Source organism: Cricetulus griseus (genome assembly GCF_003668045.3).
Source record: "Cricetulus griseus strain 17A/GY chromosome 1 unlocalized genomic scaffold, alternate assembly CriGri-PICRH-1.0 chr1_0, whole genome shotgun sequence".
Lineage (NCBI taxonomy): Eukaryota > Metazoa > Chordata > Mammalia > Rodentia > Cricetidae > Cricetulus > Cricetulus griseus.
This window is the reverse complement of record NW_023276806.1, coordinates 152,868,651-152,888,600: the sequence shown is the minus strand read 5'-3', so window position 1 is coordinate 152,888,600 and position 19,950 is coordinate 152,868,651. Positions and strand designations below refer to the sequence as shown.

The following is a 19,950-nucleotide window of genomic DNA, read 5'->3' as shown; positions in this document are numbered from 1 at the left end:
TATTGGGTATGTGGTATATTGTGTGTGGGGGGGTGTGGATGTATGGATGTGTTTACATGCAGGTGTGGTATATGGGGTGGGGTGGTGTATGGGGTGTGGTATTCCTGTGGTGTGTGTGCCCACATGTGGACACAGGCCGTTCACCACATCTGCCTACACTGCAGATAGAAGAAAATCAGTGTGATATTTTCTGATCTCTACAGATTATAAACACTAAGAAAATTGTCTTAAAGAGAGGCCAAAGCATTCTGACTGATCAAACATTCTTCTTGTCAGGGAGGCCAATAACTGATCTTTACAAGATTTCAACTCTATTTGGTGTGCCTTGTAAAGATTTGAGTTCCATTTGAAATTTTTGTAAAGTTATGTGCTTTGAGGGGTAGTTAGGTCTTTCTTTTGTAAATCAGATATGATTCCAGAAATGATTCATTGTGTCCCTCAGTCATTCTGGGCATCAGCTACAAGCCCCTCAGTGAGGCTGGAAGAGAGCCATCATGTGACTTTCTGGTGAACAAATTGTCCAATACAATATTTTGTGTGTGATTCCCAGCTGATATGACATTTCCTTGTCTTTGTTTGCAGGAACTTCCCAAGAACCCAACAACTTCACAGTATTTCTTCCAGTTACAGGTAAGAAAGTATCTGTCTACTTCTGAGGTGTGTGCCAGGCCTGCATTCAATTTCCACCACTAGAATATGTGTGTGTGTGTCAATCTGTGTGTATTTGTGTGTATATATTGAACTATATATGCATAGACATATATATATATATATATATATATATATATATATATATATTTATCAACATGCCAGGTCTCCAGCAAGATATAAGATAAAGCTGTACCCTCTGAAGTCAGGGAGGGCAGAAGAAAGTCTGGAACTAGAATTAATGTTACCAGCTCCGTGGTTGATCATTTGTGAACTCTGTCTCTCAAGCCTAAGGTGTAATCAATCACATAGCCGTTAGCATTTGTGACTCTCATCCCATCTAAACATTGAAAGGAACAGTAAAAAACACATATAGGAAAGATTAAGGAATACATCATATAGGGCTCTTACCATGAGTGGGGCTTGCTCTGTGTGAGTCACTGAGGAGTGGGTGTTCACACATAGCAAAATGGCCTAGGAACACATTTCTCAGAACATGTCCTATACTTAAGTGACAATGACTATATGAAAATGTCTGTCAGCAGTGGAGAAAGAAACATTGGGTGTGAGTTCCCGGTTCACAGCTGTCATACCTGACAGAAACAATCCAAGCAAGGGAGGAAAGCTTCGAAAAGCTCTGTGCTTCTGGGCCATGGGGAGGCAGAGCACCATAGTGCTGGGAATATGTGGCAGAGGAACTTTGTCATGGCAGACAGGAAGCAGAGAGCACAGGCTTGGCATAACCATCCCAGAAGAAGCTGGGCAAGATGCAGCTCCCAGGGACACTCTCCTGCTCTGCTCATCCCCACCTCCCATCTTTCACCTCCACCATGTCATGGAGTGGAAATCAGGGAAGTCCGGTTAGGTCAGACCTCAGTGTCTCCTCTGTCTATGAAAGCTGCCTCTTGGGCACATCCACAAGTGAGCTTCTCAGGCTCCTGGGGGCTTCCTAACCCAATTAAGTTGACGATCAAGATTAACTCTCACAGTGGGATGGCTGATTAGGTGAAAGCATGCTGGCCTTCTGGAACCATCCCCATATAAATCCCAGGTGCACTGAAGAGCATGTGTGAGGGACCAGAGCAAACACCACAGCAGCCTTAGGATGACAAGATGACAGCTAGTTGGCTAAGTGAGTCATCTTGGTTATTAGTCATGTGATTATCACAGTGTATAACCGTCACGTGGAGAGGAGAGGGAGGCAGGAGTCATCTTTATGGGGGTCAGGGGGAATTGTCACCCTGTATATACTCTGCTTTCAGAATTGTTATTCTAATAGCTACGTGTTAATTTTATAATTAGAAAAAATACGATTTTGATGACATAGAATCTGGCCTTACTTTGAGACAAAAACAGACTCTAGCCTATCTTTGAGCCTCGGCCTGCCTCTTCTGAGAAAGAAAGCCGCTAAGCTTGTTTGTGAAAGAGTGACACGTGACCTTATCTGCCTTCCTGCAGCAACACGCTGTCCGAGAGCTGACTGGACCTGGCCCTTTCACTGTGTTCGCGCCTTCATCCGCTTCCTTCAATCAGGAGCCCAGGGTGAGCACCAGGCTGGAACTGTAGAAAGACGTGGCCTAGAACCCACTATTGTAATGTTTGTGGACAAGAGATTCAGTCTCAGGTGGAGCTGACCAGCAATAGAAAGGGCTTCTAGGCTTCCTAAAGCCATAGCTAGATAGAGTGGGAAATTGAAGAATTCTCAAGTGATCAAGGAATCCAAACTCGCTAAAGACAAAATAAAAAAAAAAAAAGGTGCGGGGGGGGGGGGGGGTGTAGGGCAGAGAAGATTCAGGGTTAAAGGGATTTAAATAGTTTTGTTGTGGTTGTTTTTGGTTTTTCGAGACAGGGTTTCTCTGTGGCTTTGGAAGCTGGCTGTCCTGGAACTAGCTCTTATAGACCAGGCTGGTCTTGAACTCAGAGATCTGCCTGCCTCTGCCTCCTGAGTGCTGGGATTAAAGGTGTGTGCCTCCACCGCCCGGCAGGATTTAAATAGTTCTTGACTTGCAGGAAATACCAGAGCCTTCACTGCTCTGCTGTTCACTGTGCCCCTATGTCAGCTCATCTATAAATACTACTAAACTAACATCTAAATAGACAACTACATTCAAAATGGGGCTTGACCTACATGCATTCTGTTTCTTCTCATGTCAGACTTGTAGTTGAATGTCATCCCATTTTACAGTGCAGAACACTTGAGGGAAACCCCATTGCTCGAAGTGGTTGGAGAGGGATTTGTTCCCAGCCAGTGCACACACGGCCCTCTCTCTATGCATATATTTTAGGTTCCAGCAAAGCAAAGACACAAGAATAATGTTTAAAATCATTTAACCTTTGGTTATTTTAACTTAAAGCTTCAAAAAAGGGAAACAAAGTTTTGTGGAATTGTTGTTTGAGACAGGGTTTCTTTGTGTAGCCCTGGCTGTCCTGGAACTCGCTCTGTAGACCAGGCTGGCCTCAATCCACCAGCCTCTGCCTCCTAAATGCTGGGATTAAAGGTGTATGCCACCACCATCTGGGGTTTTGTGGTCTTTTTATTACAGTGACTTCATAATTGTATTCTTTGTATTTTGAATCCAAATTAAAATGTACTACAGCCTCTCCATCCTGAAGACCTAATCATGCCTCCTGTCTAGGAGGGTCCTCTCCTAGCATAATTACCAAGAAAATTCCTTTCTGTGGAATATTGCAGGACACTGGCATCCTTCAAGCAGTGCTGTGACAGGCTGGCCAAGAGGCCCCTCAAGGCCCCTTCCACCTCCAGTTCTCACTCCCTTGCCTAACCAGGAACTAGCTCCTCAGAGTGTGGGAAAGAGGAGAGCGGAAAGAAGGTTCTAGCAACAGACCCCTGTCTCTGACCAACCTCCCTGGCCTATTTCCAGATTAAAGATTGGGATCAGCAGGGCCTCATGTCTCAGATTCTTCGGTATCACGTGGTTGCCTGCCAACAGCTGCTAATGGAAGACCTCAAAGTGACCACAAATGCCATGACCCTCCAAGGCGAACCGATCTCCATCTCTGTCTCTCAGGTAAGAGCAGCCAGTTGGGGGAGGTGCTGTCCTTTCCCTCCCTGCAGTGGCAGCACAGGGCTCATGACCAGCCACTGAGCGATGTCTACTGGAGGGCCATGCCGAGGACTCCACATGCACTGACCCAGTGTGTCCAACAGCCTCAGAATGGGAATACCATGATTGTCCCCAATTTCCAGATGTGGAACCTGAGCTCAAAGAGGTTAAATAGCTTGTTCAGTCACATAGCAAAAACCAGTTGAATTGGAATTCGGACTCTGAGACTAGGCATCTCCAGACAGTACAGAGTGGAGAATGGGTGATGTCAAGGACACACTAATGAGACGCCAACTGTGAGCTGTTTATTCTGTGAGTTTTCAGAATTATGTTGAAAGAAGCAAATAGTCAGGTTGGCTGATGATGTTATTTGCTGTTAACCTCACAGGTGAAGGTTACTACATTCTCATCTCCACTTTCCTTCTGGGACCATAGTAACTGATAACATAATAACTAATGCTTCAGTCATGTGGACCTTTGGGTTCTGTCCCTGATGATGAGCACCTCAGAGAAGCATTTGTTCTGTGTGGAAGGATTCTGTGTGGGCTCTGTGTGTTCATGTCTTTTGCTGTTTCCGCTTGTCTTCAGGATACCATATACATCAACAATAAGGCAAAGGTCCTGTCCAGTGACATCATCAGCACCAATGGCGTCATCCACATCATAGACAAATTGCTGTCTCCCCAACACTTGCTTGTCACCCCCAAAGATGCTTCAGGCAGGGTTCTGGTATGTACCCCACTGTCACCCCCCAGCACTCCATGTCTGTGTCATCAGCTCAGCTCTGGTTGGAGGCATCACCTTAGACCATTGTCATCCTGTTGCTTCAAACAAAGGTTGTTTAATAAGTCAGTATGTGGATGTTAGTTGGGGGCAGTTAGTTGGGGGCAGATTTGTGCTACAGCCCCAGTATGTGGCAGCTTCAAGTATGAGGCTCCTTTGAGCCCATGAGTTTTGTGCCAGCCTTGCTAATATAGTAAAAACCTACCTCCTAACAAAATTTTTAAAAGTAAATAATTTCATGTTTTTCTTTAGTGTCCACAAGAGAAAGTTATCTGATATAGATTTGGAGAAGGAAGGGGAGGAGTGAGAGGGGAAAGAAGGAAGGGAAGGTAGATAGATATCCCTAAAGCTAAACCTGGAATAAAACTTCCTCTTAATGGACAGAAAGAACAATTTTAACTATTTATTTGTTTATTCACTTATTTATTTCCACTTTTGGTACTGAGGATTGAACCTAGGGCCTTGTACATGGTAGGCAAGTACCTTCTTTCTGAAGTACAAAATCAACCTCTTTCATTTTCTATTTTGAGACAAGGACTTATTAATTTGCTTAAGCTGGTCTTAAACTCACTCTGCAGCCCAGATAGGCCTCAAACTTTTCACTCTCCTGCCTCAGCCACCAGACCCCATATGTTTTAATTATTAGTACTGGTCACTCTCCTTCATTGCACATAGTAGAATCCACTAAGCCTCACTTACCAAAAAAATAAAAAAGGAGTTTCTTAAGATGTTGTGTTTATGAATAAATCTTTTGGAGGCCATAGTATAATTTCAATATTGCACAGGTGGAAACAAAGCAAACTAGAAAATCCTGAAACAAAGGATCTCTAATCTTACCTTAGGGCCATTCTGACTGTTACAGCTCTTCAGATTCCACCTCTCTAGCCTCTCCTCGCAGGAGACTAGAGACCGAACTGTGCATACCCACACCACTGCTCTAGGAGGCCTAGCATCCCTGCTAGCTGTACCTCATATTGTTCCTTTCCACCAACAGATCTCCAGGGTCCTCAGGTTTGGTTGGCCTCGCATTGACTGTGGGTTTCTAGCTGCAAGGGAGTCTGGAAAATGTGTCCAGCTTTCTAGCCTATGCAATTGGGAAAAGCAAGGACAGAAGAAAGCTGCTATGATTGCTAATGAGCCAATGGATAGCTCAGCCCCTGCTGTGTGACCACCATTTTATGCAGCTGGGTTGTTAAAGTGCTCAGTTGTCTAAAGCAGGCATGTTCAACCTACAGGTGTGTCCCAAGGTAGCCATAAATGTGGCCCAGCACAAAATAACAAACTTAACTTACATTAGATTTGTTTTTGTATCTCTGTCTCTTGAGTAAGAGCAGCCACCACAGGAAGGTCCATCCTCCAGTCATAGAAGGTGCAGTGCCCAGCTTTCCCTCACAGTAGATGGCGATGTCATGTCACAATATCAGATGGTTGGACACACTTGGAAGATGAAAGTGTTTATGTCCTTCCTTATCTTTGCAGCAAAATCTTACTACAGTGGCCATGAACAATGGGTATACCAGATTCAGCAAGTTAATACAGGTAAAACACTAAGGGGAAAGAGAACTTGGGGACAGCCCATCTAGAACTCTGCTTTGCTGGGTTTGCTTATATTTATATCTGTGAGAGGCACCCAACACTGACTGGTTCCCCAAAGAGCACCTAGAACCTTGGTTCCCCACAAAGCACAGTCTATAATCTCTACATTAGGTACTCAATTCCCCAAAAGATCTGAGTGTCAGATTCTCTAGGGAGCTGGTTAGAAATTGGGTTCAAGATGTTCCAAATGAAAATCCTAATGACTCACATGGAAATGGAAGGAAAGAACCAACTCCTAGAAGCTGCCCTCTGACCTCCACATATACCTTCCAGCAAATAAATGTAATAAATATTTTAAATGAGATGATCTAAGGATGTTACAACTGAGTAATCCTTGTCCACCTAGCCATCCCCAAAACTCTGTGGTTGCCCTGTACCTGTTCAGTAGTGTCTGGTTGGACAGTTTTAGAGCAAACTAACAAGCCTGTTAAGGGTTCAATGAAGGCCATAAAGCCTACTTCACAGGGAAAAAATAATACATGTGGTGTTTCTATGCCACATAAGGCTCTCAGAATGATTTTTCCTATTCATCTTGACATTTCTTTGAGTGTAAATAGATTTCTTAATTGTTCTATATAATAAAAAGTTGGAGTCAGATATTAGAGGGAAATGCTGAAAGATCAGAGAGAAGGAGCAAGCCACAGCACACCTTACCTCCTAAGGTAAGCAGAGAAGAGAGCGAGTTCCTATTTCTTCCTGCTTAGATCCTTTTTCCCCCCAGCTACCTTACTTCCTGTGTGTCTATACAGACCTCCAGACCTCTATGGTTGGCTAGTGGCAAGCTCCATTCTCTGACCTTCAGACAGGTTTTATTTGTAAAAGCAAGATATCACCACATTTGAGATACATTTTATTTCAAAACTGTATAAGCAAACATACATGTCTTAATAGTATAGGCTTTTTAATGAAATATGAGGAAAAATGAAAACTAGGCTTGAGAAGTTAAAATATTTGAACAAAAGTAGTATGAAAAATAAGATACTCATTGAAGTTTACTTTCCCACTAACAAAAATGTAGCGTCTGACTTTCTGGATTGCTTTTTAAGTAAATGGGGTTCAGAATGGTTTGGGGTACAGTGCTCTAGCTTCTGGCTGTGTCACTCTGGGACCTTCAGAAACCCTGACAAGCCACAGCACAGGTCATGGAGAGATGGAGAGACTGGCCCTTTGCCTGCAGGGAGGGGGCTTACCACACAGCATGTGCACGGTAAGATGATGACACCTCTGTTTCAGGACTCGGGCTTGCTGAGTGTCATCACTGACCACATCCACATCCCAGTCACTCTCTTCTGGCCCACGGACAAAGCCCTCCAAGCCCTACCCCTGGAGCAACAGAACTTCCTGTTCCATCAAGACAACAAGGACATGCTGAAGGAATATCTGAAGTTCCACGTGATCAGAGACACAAGGGTAGTTATTTAAATGTCCCAGAGAAAGAGACACCTAGCACTAAGGCCCCATGACCCACAGTCGCCATGTGTCTCCATGCCTCCGTGGGGAGGAAGGAAGCTTCAGCCCCTCTGCCCTCTTGAACTGGGTGCTGCCTTTTCACTTTTGCATTTCACATGGCAGATAGGCAGCTGGCACAGGTCCCCTGGACCTTTTCCGGATGTTCTCACATCCCTAAACAAATGACTGATTCATTTTAATGCAGTCAGCTATCAGCCCCAAGAATAGTCGGCTATCCTGGAAAATCCACATCATGCAGGGACATGGCAGTCACTCTGAGGCCTCAGTGATGACTCTTTTTCACTCTGAGATGGAGCCATCCACTCCAAGATGCCAGTGCCCTGACTTCCGTTCACTCAGTGTCACAAACTGCCACAGGCCAGGTGCTTTACAACTGCAGAAATTAGTTCCCTCAGTAGAGCAGTAGAGCTGGACTGCTGCCATCAATGTGGCAAGACCATTTCTTCTCGGGGTTCTGAAGGAAAGACTGTTCCCTGAGTCTCCCATGACTGTGGTGGTTTATGGAAATCTCTGGCATTCCTTGGCTTGTAGGTGCATCCATGGACTCTGCCTCCACTTTCCCACAGCCGTTCTTTCCATGTGTCTCAGTGCCCCTACACACTCCACAGAATTCTCTTCTAACAAGGCATTGTTTATATTGTGTTCAGAGCCCACCCTTCCCCAGGGTGGTTTCATCTTGCCTAACTATTAACTCTGTTTGCAGAGGCCTTGCTTCCAAATAAGGTCACATTCTAAGGACCTTGGGGTCAAGATTTTATAGCATTTTGATATTTTTTTTCTTGAAACAGGTCTCACTATGCAGTCCTAGCTATCTTGGAACTCAGTAAGTAGACAAGACTAGGCTAGCCTTGAACTCAGAGATCTGCCTGCCTCTGCCTCCTGAATGCTGAAATTAAAGGTGTGTGCCACCAGGGCTACTTCATATAACTTTTAAAGGAACACATTCCAAAACATAAAGACTCCCTGAATCATCTCCCACTTGCCCTTTCATTGGTTTCATATACCTAGATAGCCTCTTCCAAGGTGCCCAGGCACAGATGCCCAGCTGGCACAGACTGTCCCTCCAGAAGGAACTTCACTATTGCTTTAGCAAAGTTATTATAACAGAGGAAATCTTTCAGTTGAACTTGGTTTGCTGGCAAAGTTCCTTTGTCCCTTCGGCCCCAATGCAGGTATTAACATGGCTTTTTCTCTCCCTCCCTCCCTCCCTTCCTCTCTCCCTTCCTCTCTCTCTCTCTCTCTCTCTCTCTCTCTCTCTCTCTCTCTCTCTCTCTCTCTCTCTCTCTCTCTCTCTCTCTCTCTCTGTCTCCCCCCCACACCTCAGGCTTTAGCTTCAGACCTGCCCAGGTCTGCTTCCTGGAAGACACTGCAAGGTTCAGAGTTGAGTGTGAAGTGTGGAACTGGCAGTGACATTGTGAGTGTCAGATGACATGAAAACTATTCTCCAACCATACCCATTTGGGGAGGCATTAGGGTGTCTTGGGGTGTGTTTAGGGGGGTTGGCTTTTGTTTTCCATTATCAGCAAGTTCTTTTTTCGCTCACTACCTTTAGGGGTGCCTATGAAACATCTAATTCACCCTGGCATTCCAGTCCCTCATGACAGGTGCAAGAAACCCCCTACATGTTTGTTTATATGTTTATTTTAATTCTTTCTGAGCCTTATAGGAGCTGCCCACATTATACACAGTGGGAAGAAGAGAAGTTTGAAGGGATTGTTGATCTCTCTCTCTCTCTCTCTCTCTCTCTCTCTCTCTCTCTCTCTCTCTCTCTCTCTCAGGGCGAACTCTTTCTAAATGGACAAATGTGCAGAATCGTACAGCGGGGGCTCTTATTTGATCTGGGCGTGGCCTATGGCATTGACTGCCTGCTAACGGATCCCACCCTGGGTGGACGATGTGACACTTTCACCACCTTCAATGTTTCGGTCAGTCCTAAAATTACCAAAATAGTGAAAGAGCCTGGGGCCAGAGACCAGCCCTGGTGGTCCAGCATAGGCTCCAAGGAAGGGCTATGAAACCAGGTCCCAAGACACCTGAGGACCAACTGATGACATTCTTCAAACTCAAAATCAGCAAGCATCTGCTTAGCCAGTTGCAGGCCTTGAATATTCTTGCTTTGCTTCTCACCATCCACCTATAACTCCTTCATCACCAAAGGAACAGTGCTGGAATACCAAATGCTAGCCTTCTATTGTGCCATTCATTTCCAAACCCATCCATCCACTTATTCATTCAACAAACATCTTTTTAGATTCCTGCCAGGTTACACCATATATAACACTGAATGAACCTGTGTCATGGGCCCTCCACCATACAAACTATGGTTGGCTTCACTGGTCCAGCCAGTGCCATTGGATGAATGCCAGCTTTAAGCTGCTCTGCTCAGTGCTCATCTGACCCACAGCAACCCAATAAGGAGAGCAGTTCCTACCAACTCCACTGCAGAGACTTTGGAAACTGAGGTCAGGTGACTCCACAGCAGTGCCTGTCACCACTCAGTGCCAATATCTGGCATCTCCTAGACAATTTAATAAATACCCCACAATTTTAGGATCCCAGCCTAAACAGGAGATGAACCAAGTTTTCTTTCCTGTTTTAGCAGGTGTAACCATGTAACCTTAACTTCCAAAGTGTGTCTATACACTTTCTTACAGATAATTAGTTTCTTTTGCCATTTCCCCAATGGTCAAATGACAGCAAGTATTGTCCCTGAGCTATGCCTTATAAAAACTAAAGTTCAGAGTGTATAAGTGATTAATCAGAGGCCTCACTGCTAACTTAAAATGCAGTTTCCTGCCCCCACACTCCCCGCTGCTACAGTCTGCCCGTGCCACACTGCCTGGCCCAGCTCTGTACATCAGGTCTCCTTTCAGACAGGCAACCAAGACCTTCAGAGTTCTCAGGGGCGAAGTGTGTGTGTGTGTGTGTGTGTGTGTGTGTGTGTGTGTGTGTGTGTGTGTGTGTGTGTGTATGTGTGTGTAATCTTGATCATATCTATATCTTAATCAAGATGAAGGGGGTATGTGTGCATGCCTTAGGTACCCTTGGTCAGAAGCTATCCATCTTGTTTTCTGAGACAAGTTTTCTCACTCACTGATTGAATTAGGCTTGTCAACCAGCCAATGAGCCCCCAAAGAGCCACCTGTTTCCACCTGCCCAGTGCTGACACTATACCACACACTACCATGCCTGACTTTTTATGTGATTTCTGGGAATTGAACTCAGGTCCTGGTGTTCATATGCCCTTTACCCACTAAACTATCTCCCCAGCCCCACATTAAGTTCTTAATTTGCTCATCCAGACATAAGCCAGGGACATTTCCTTGTGATTGCCAATGTTCTTGATATTAAAGTTTCTCATCTTGCACCAGGGAGACTGTGGGAGCTGTGTCACTATTCCCAGATGCCCACGATGGAGCAAACCGAAGGTAATTATGAATCATGACATTTGGAGATCAATGGGAATGTCCCATTTTCATACAAGAACAGACTCATTCAGGTTTGTATAGCTGTTGATGGTTTCATTTTCAGACCTCAGTCTTCTGGCAGGCTTGGGGGGGTTAACATGTGTAGGGGTCTGTGAGTGTGTTTCATGTGGTAAGATGAGTGTTCTCAATCCAGGCAGCCTGTCAGTGCACTATCCATCTTTTATGAACTATCTTGAAAGTTCATGGAGTTACAAATACCTAGGAGAGAGTAGAAAATCATTATAATCAGGAAAATAGTGGATATTGTTAGCTGTTGTGTGCTGGGAGATGAATATATGAAGAGAAAATGAGTTTCAGAGAAATAGGGCAATCAGACCAAGGCCACACAGCTGGTAAGAAGCAAAGCTACAACTAAAGATTAGAAAGCCAAGTGGGGGAACAGCTAAGACCATCAGTCTTCGAGTCCATGAGTATGGGAACAGATTCTAGTAGCCCTTGCTGATGTTACCTCTATAGAACAGAGTGAGCTAACAGTCCTCTGTGTAGTCAGTAGGAAAGCACCAGTTTCAAGAGGAGCTACATCTCAGTGGTTGGCACAGAGTACATACTTGTGAAGTATTATCTTTATTACTTATTCACGAGTCAAGAGTCAGGGCTGTGACTTGGTGCTGAAGCTTGAGTTCACTCCTCAGCAAGCACACACAATAGTCAAGGCCTTCCTGCTAGTAAAGCATCTTCAAAACAAGTCTTCGTGGTTGTAGAAAGGCTCAGTCAGTACAGTACCTGCTTAAGAAGCATGCGGACCTGAGTTCAAATCGCCAGCATGCACATAAAAAGCCAGAAGCATAAACTAGTACCTGTAATCCCAACCCTGGGAAATAATGGCAAGAGGATCCCTGGGACTCCTGTACAGACATTGAGGTGGTGAGCTCTAGATTCAGTGAGAGACCCAGTCTCAATATATAAGATGGAGAGCAATAAGGAGGACACCCACATCAGCCTCTTACACATACACACACACACACACACACACACACACACACACACACACACACACACACGTACACACATCCCTCACACACATGTACACACACATCCCCCCTTACACACTTCATACACACATACACACATCCCTCACACACACACACACATACACACATACATACACACATCCCTCACATACACAGACCCACACACACACACACACACAAAGTCACCCCTTCCTTGTTGAGGATGTGTGTAATAGGAATCTGCCTCTCTCCACACAATCTCCAAGCAGTCATTCCATTTGCAAACAGCTCCAAGGGTGAGGATTTCTGTTCAGGGCCCCTATTCTGCCCCTCTCCCTTCACTCTTGGCCTGCCTTGAAAATCCTAACTTCAATCTCAGTAGTACCAAGACCCTCCACTAAGGGAGTGCTGGAGCCCCAGCAGCCCAGCCCAGTGGAGGAAGGTAGCGACCTCACATCTTCTCCCTCTAGGGTTTGAAGCAGAGGTGTCTCTACAGCCCAGTGCCTTTCGGGAGGAGCCTGGAAGGCTGCCAGCAGCTGTGCACCCTGGTGATCCCCATCCCCAGGTGCTGCAAAGGTTACTTCCTGCCACACTGTCAAGGTGAGGGCACCCCTTCTCTTTGCCATTCTAAAGGGGTAAGGGCAAGCTGTTGCTTTTTGTTTTTGGTTTTGGTTTTTTTTTCCTTTTTAGTTTTACAAAACAGTGTTTCTCTGTGTAACTGCAGTGACTGTCCTGGAACTAGCTCTATGGACCAGACTAGCCTCCAACTCACAGAGATCCGCCTGTGTCTGCCTCCCAAGAGCTGGGATTAAAGGCGTGCACCACCACTGCCCGGCGAGGCTGTGCTTTTCAAAGTACCCAGGTTCTAAGGAGGTGGAAAAATCCCACCTCATGATTCCCAGGCCCTAAGCCAGCTCTCTGAACAGTTGTGTGTTCGTCTCTCCTCCCATCTTCATAGTTTGTGTTCTATTGAGATCCTACTGTAATCCACTTTCATGTTTAAAAGCAGACTACAGCTGGTCCTGACAGCACGGGCCTGTAATCCCAGCTAGTAAGGAGGCTGCATCGGGGACCACATGTCCAGAGCCAGCCTGAACTACAAAGTAAAAGTACATTCAAGGACAGCCTGGGCAACTTATACCCTGTCTCAAAATAAAAAGAAGGCTTGGAAAACAGATCCTTAGTAGAGCACATGGCCAGCATGTGTCAGGCTTAACTCCCGGTACTGCAAAAATAATAACAAATAAATAATGGTGGTAATAAAATTAAAATACAGACACTCTCCCTGGTGATTTAAAATGCATGCCACATTATTTCTTGCTGGTTTCTATGCAATGTTGAGAAGTATGCCTGTATCAGTATTTTGACATGATCCTGTCTTTGAACAGTGATGTACTGTTAGGGTTTTGTGGGCCATGCGTTCCTTTAAGTCCACAGTTACAAGGTGTCTCCTAGTTGAAGGGAGTTTGACCTCAATTTGAAAACCTTGATACAACTTCTAGTTCAACAGCAATGCTTAACAAAGGTCTACAAGGCACACCATCTGCTGGACTCTGCTGTTGGTAAGCCCACTGTTGATTGTTCACATGTACTGGAGTCTTGATAACAACACCACTGCCAGGCCCAAAATAGATGAGAAACAGAAACACAGGAAAATTAAGAAGCAAGCCAAGGTCCCAGATTCCAGAAGCCATGGTGTTCTTCCTGCCATGTGTATCCCACTCATGGTCTACACTATACACTCTCCTGTAGACTCTATAGGGACATGCTGGACTGAACCCAGTCACTGGGCTCCCAGCTTCCATCACTGAAATGTGGAGTACTTCCAGAAGACCTTTAGAAACCTTTAAATTCTCTTATCCCTGCAGATTTTTAAGACACTCTCAGAGGTCAGAGCTGCAGCTCAGATGGTAGAATTCTTACCTTGAATGTACAAAGCCCTGGGTTTGATTCCCAGTGCAGTATTGGATGTGTAGGAGCACACACGTAATCCCAGCACTCAGGAGGTGCAGGCAGGAGGATCAAAAGTTCAAGTTCAACCTTGGCTACATAGCAAGTTCAAGACCAGCCTGGGATACATAAGACTTTGTCAAATAAATTTTTAAAAAGTATTCTCAGAATTTGCCATTTGATCCTTGTGGTGATGTTGTGGTATAGGTCAAGCTGCAAGGTATCACTGTCATTATCGCCATCACCACCATCATTTAGAGCTACAAAAAACTAAAGCTCAGAGTAGGTTCATAACTTGGCCCAGGCTTACTCAAAGCCAGGTCTCTTGACCCCCATTACAGCATGCAGTTCAGCCTATAGCCATGCCAAGGCAAAGTCAGATCAGACACAGGATACTCAGGTCCCAGATGCCAGTGGCTTTTCCTATATGTGCATTGATCCCCAGAACCACTGAGAGGATGTCAAAACTGACAGTGTTTACAGCAAGGCTGTGTTGCTCTGGTCTGGGAGACTGTGGTCACTGCTGTTTCATTTTCTCCCAGCCTGCCCTGGAGGACCAGATACACCTTGTAATAACCGGGGTGTCTGCCTTGATCAGTACTCAGCCACAGGACAGTGCCAGTGCAACACCGGTTTCAACGGGACGGCTTGTGAACTGTGCTGGCCAGGGAGATTTGGGCCTGACTGTCAGCGTATGTAGCCACTTGCCTGTGTTAGCCTATTTGTAGCTATATGTTCCCTGTCCTCACCCGTGCCACCCACTTGACTTGTGAGTAGTCACTTTTGCTTTCTCCCATCTACCTGCTCTGTATGCTTTTTCCCTCCTTGTTTGTAGTCCTAGTGGTCATCCCTTGAAAGAGCCTCACTTCTACATTTGAAACTTGCAGTCCCCTAAGCCACCAAGGGACCTGTGGCTGAGTCACACCCACTCACTGAGTCTTTCAATTCACACATGGTGTCTATGGGCATGTATAAAGTATCTATCATGTGCCAGGCATATACAGTTTTGCATTTAATCCTTGGCACAACCTTTGAGGTAGAAACTGATGTTGATGAAGAAACTAAGTGGGAAGAGATTAGCGATGCACTTGCCAGCTTGGAATTGTCCTAAGACTCAGGGTTACAGAGGTTAGAGGGGTGTAGGGACAACATCCCAGCCCTCATCAAAGAGTGCAGAGAAACAAAAGTCATCATAACAGCTGTGGGGGTGTGTAAGCAGGTAACAGATCTGAACAAAAGACTTTCACCCAGAGTCTGAGCTCCTGGGACCATCAAGAGCAGACAGACAGAACCTGCTGGAGATGCTGTCTCCAGGCACCACACAGGACCACTGAGCACTTAGAACCTGTGAGGATGACTCCAGCTTTCATCCTAGTTAGCTCACATTTAAATGGCCACTGTGCTCAGGCACAAATCAGGGTGGCTTTTCTACAGGAGAGCAAATGCAGTGCTTGAGTGGGCCTGACCTGCAAGAAAGAGCAAGAGTGGGTAAGGGAGGGGACAGTAGGAAGAAAGGAAGACTGAAGGTCACCAGGAGCCAGAGCACACAGGAAATTCTAGACCAGAGAAAATTACTCAGCATCTATTCTAAGTGTGACAGGCAAGGCAGCCAGGGAAAGGTTGGAAACAGATTGAAAAGGATCACTCTGACTGCACACTGCAGAGGGGCAAGTGCAGATCTAACTAACTGCCCTGTGGAGTGCATATTGCAGGGGACAAGTGCAGAGATAAGACCACCTGTGGGGGAGGCTGGCGCAGCCCTTGAGGCTGCAGCTGATGATGGTGACTTGGGCTGGTACAGCCATACTGAAGTGGTAAGCAGAATTGGTGCCTGGTTTTAAATTTTCTTTTTAAATAGATTTCTCAAGCAAGAAGCCATCAATGAAGTTGTCACTCCCATCTGTTCTGTGACATGTCCCATGGCACACTACTTCTGTGACAATTTTTTCTTGGTTTTTCAAGACAGGGTTTCTCTATGTAGCCCTGGCTGTCCTGGAACTCACTTTGTAGACCAGTCTGGCCTCAAACTCAGAGATCTGCCTGCCTCTGCCTCCCAAGTGATGGGATTAAAGGTGTGCACCACCACTGCCAGGCAGCATTGATTATCAAACATTCAGAAGCAGTTTAGGCCTCTGTGGGTCCTATGGAAACAGGGGCCTTATCTAGTGTGGTTTTCCTATGCTCCCATTATGTAGTAGAGCCTGGCCTGTGGGTAAGCTGTTTTGGAATTTGGGGGGAAATAATGACTATGGTAGAAGACTCATACTGACAATGCCCAGTAGCAGGCAGTCAGTGGGTGGGGCTGAGCAGACGTTAGCTGCTGCTCACTAACCACTGGACACTCTGGTCACTAACCACCGGGCACGCTGGTCACTAACCACCAGGCATGCTGGTCACTAACCACCGGGCACTCTGGTCACTAACCACCGGGCACGCTGGTCACTAACCACTGGGCACTCTGGTTTCTGTTACAGCCTGTGGCTGCTCGGAGCATGGACAGTGCGACGAGGGAATCACAGGCTCTGGACAGTGCCTCTGTGAAGCAGGGTGGACAGGCCGCTTCTGTGACACTCTCACAGGTCTGTTGGAGGAGTGGCCAGCCACTGGCAGCCCTTGGCTACAGGGGACCCTATGGAGGGAGTGCAAGTGAGGTTGGAATCTTAGTGACAGCTGAGAATATGATAGTGTGGGTGCTCCCTCTTTACCTGTGGGTGTGGTTGTTCCCGCTTCACCTGTGGGTGCTCCCGCTTCACCTGTAAACAGTGGTTTGAACTGTGGCCTGGACCCCAGGAGGTTGGTGGGTCAGAAGAAAACTTGGTGAAAAGATTTTACTCACATCTAAAAACCATGCAGTGAGAATGCCTCGTTTTGGTGGAACTCGGGCCCAGATGCACGATGACAGAAATCAAGTGATGACCGGACAACTCAGTCTTTGGAGTCCTGAGACCAAGACGTGGTCTCTGATTCTGCTACTACTGCATGAATGGCCTTGGACAGCCCACCCTCACCTTGCTCATACGTACTGCACAGTGGGCAAGGGAAGGGTTGCTGGGGTTATTCTTAAGTTCCTCATGTTTGTATCTGCCATGTCAAACGCAGCTGCTTTCATTATTATTGTAATTATTGTCATTGATCTATGTTTTTTTTTATTTTTAGAAACCTAAGTCTCTATGCTCTAAAAGACCTAAGATGTGAAGGCCAAATTATTTTGCCTAAATTAATGATATTTCCTCCTCCTTGGAGTCAGAAGGGCATCACTGGACTCTTGTATAGGCTTCAGCAGCTCCAATAGTGTAGCTGACTTTGATTCCATCTCTGCGTACCACCTAAATACCCCTCAGCTTCAGGCTGCCTAAGCACACCACAGCCCCATCCGATCACCAGCATGCCACACTTCTCCCCCAGCTCAGCGATGCCCTTGGAAGACATTGAAATTTCTCTTCCAATTTAACCTTCTCTGCCTGATAGCCCATGTTCTTAGGGCAAAAGAGTCTATTGGCCAGGTTCATCCCTGCTTGCAAGTTTGGAAGGATAAATGTTTAAATAGTTGCAGCCTGTGCATTATAATCTGAACTGCTCTGCAGATATATATCAGAATCTCCAAGGTGGGAGGGTCCTCAGCTAATCACCCCATCTTTCTGCCATTCATAAAGCATCTGAAAAGAGGCCTGGAGAGACTGTATAGGTAAAGCTGGGGCTGCGCAGTGGGGCACAGGGTGAAGGGCAGTCTCTTTCTTTGCAGTTGTGTTTCCAGTGTGCATACCTCCTTGTTCTGTGCATGCCACATGTATGGAGAACAACACATGTGTGTGTAACTTGAATTATGAAGGAGATGGCATCATGTGTACAGGTGAGTCCTCTTTGCATACTTGGGGAACAACAGCCAGCACAGGAGAGACGCAGGGTGTGACCACTGCTGGGCTCCACTGCTTCTTCTGCTTCTGCTGGGGCCCATCCTCTTTAGAACTTGGTTTCATCAATAGTTTCCTCACAGTTGCCCTACCTACCTCCCAAGCCATGGTTTTAAATTGTTTAAATTGCTTTACAAAACAAGGTGTCCTGCCCTTTACAGTATTTTTCTAACTCAACAAGTAGTCAGTCTTGCTTCAAAAATTCAGAAGCTGACTATAGCATTAAGAAAAAAAGTTAAGACTAAAGACTGCATATCTTCTGGCCCCATTGCCCTGTCAGTGACAATGAAACCAGAGCCTTTCAAATGCTAGGCAAGCACTCCACCACCGAGTCACACCCAGTATCCTCTGTCAGTCCACAGTGGCTTAGCCGTGGGCTGGCACAGAGTCTCAGGTGAAGTAAGTGAATGCTTATCCTGTCTTGTGTGACAGTTTAAAGGGAGCTTCAGAGCTGGTACACCTAGACTGTAGGATGGAGAACGGAGAAGGAGGAGGCAAATCTCCATCCTAAAAGCTGCTAAAAATCAGATCTCCCATCCAGTTGTCTGGCGCTCATCATTTGTCATACCTAGCTGCAAGAGAGCTGGGAAATGCCACCATCTTGTTAGACAAGCCATAAAACATTCCACCTTCGACTCTGTTACAACAGAAAAAGAAGTGGGGGTGGTGAGCAGCCCCAGCCACATGTATTTTCTGAAGTTTTCTATGAGTAAAGACTCCCACAGAGAAATATGCTTTCAACAACAGGTCTTGCCACACCTGCCCTTTTGTAGCCTCCTGCAAGGCATTCCAGAAATGGATCCATACTTAGTCAACAGTGGCAGCAAAGGCCAAGCTCCCTCACTCTACTGTGCTGTCCAAGAGGTGGCTCTTGACCCTCAAGTTGATGCTGCCCTGGTCTCAAGTGGCTCCAGTGACTGCATAGGTACAAGGAAAAGAAATAAGACAGCTTCCCAGCTACTCCTACAGCTCCAGATAGACTAATATTGGATTGAAATTTGAGAAAACAGAAGGCCATAAAAGCAAACACAACACAGTGAGGCCCAACCAACCTGGGTTTTCCCCCAGCCCTGCACACTCTACCTGCTCTCCCTTTGTCAAGTCAAGCAAGCACCCTGAAACTGACCCTTAGAACAGGTTGGAGATGTCTGTCTCACAAGGTGTCTCTTATTGGACTAACCTTATATCTACACACATACACACACACACACACACACACACACACACACACACACACACACTTCTAGTTTGCTTTTCTGTTGCTATGATAAGACACTCTGACCAAAGACAACTTAAGTAGAAAAGAATTTATTTGGCTGATTGACATTTTGAGGCCACAGTCTTACCAATGAAGGAAATTAGGGCAGGAACTCAAGTGGGACTTAAGCAAAAACCATGGCTTATGCTCAATCCCCTTTCTTAAAAAGCCCAGACTCACATGCCTAGGGATGGTGCCACCCGTAGAGGACTAGGGTAGACCCTCCTATATTAATCATCAATCATGGCAGTCTCTTACAGAAATGGTCATGGGTCAGTCAGATCTGTATCTGAACACTGGGACTCCCTCAGATGATTCTAGGCTGTGTCATGTTAGCCAGGACACATGGGGAGGGGAGGGAGGAAGGGAGAGATAGAGTCCTAACATCAAAACTCCCAATGTATTCTGAAAATTACTATCAAAGCTGTCCTATATGTATGTGACAAGTGTGTCGGGGTGTCATAAGGACATTAATCATATACGAGCCAGCGCAGAGCTCACAGATCAGGAAGACCAAAGACGTGGCTGTGTGAGGACTTGCTCACCCCCTTCTGACTGACAACCCAGACAGTGGCACATGAAGCCCTCTACCCTTTCTCTTGCAGTTGTGGATTTCTGCAAACAGAACAACGGGGGCTGTGCAAAGGTCGCCAAGTGCTCCCAGAAGGGCACACAAGTCTCCTGCAGCTGCCAGAAGGGCTACCAGGGGGATGGCCACAGCTGCACAGAGATAGACCCCTGTGCAGATGGTGTCAACGGTGGATGTCATGAGCATGCCACCTGCAGGATGACTGGCCCAGTAAGTCCCACTTCCATGGAGACATTTGAGAT

At 46.0% G+C, this 19,950-nt stretch overlaps 1 protein-coding gene across 1 annotated transcript in view; it reads left to right on the top strand.

Annotated features, from left to right (window-relative positions):
• The window catches only part of Stab2 (stabilin 2), a 175,987-nt gene that overhangs the window by 138,890 nt on the left and 17,147 nt on the right, over positions 1-19,950 (top strand). Inside the window, exons 46-59 of the mRNA XM_027392551.2 lie at positions 583-630; positions 2,107-2,190; positions 3,531-3,677; positions 4,302-4,442; positions 5,976-6,035; positions 7,326-7,502; positions 8,887-8,976; positions 9,341-9,487; positions 10,934-10,990; positions 12,471-12,600; positions 14,493-14,642; positions 16,425-16,529; positions 17,693-17,800; positions 19,725-19,918. Coding sequence (XP_027248352.1) covers positions 583-630; positions 2,107-2,190; positions 3,531-3,677; positions 4,302-4,442; positions 5,976-6,035; positions 7,326-7,502; positions 8,887-8,976; positions 9,341-9,487; positions 10,934-10,990; positions 12,471-12,600; positions 14,493-14,642; positions 16,425-16,529; positions 17,693-17,800; positions 19,725-19,918 — 1,638 coding nt within the window. The remainder of the gene's footprint in view (positions 1-582; positions 631-2,106; positions 2,191-3,530; positions 3,678-4,301; positions 4,443-5,975; positions 6,036-7,325; positions 7,503-8,886; positions 8,977-9,340; positions 9,488-10,933; positions 10,991-12,470; positions 12,601-14,492; positions 14,643-16,424; positions 16,530-17,692; positions 17,801-19,724; positions 19,919-19,950) is intronic.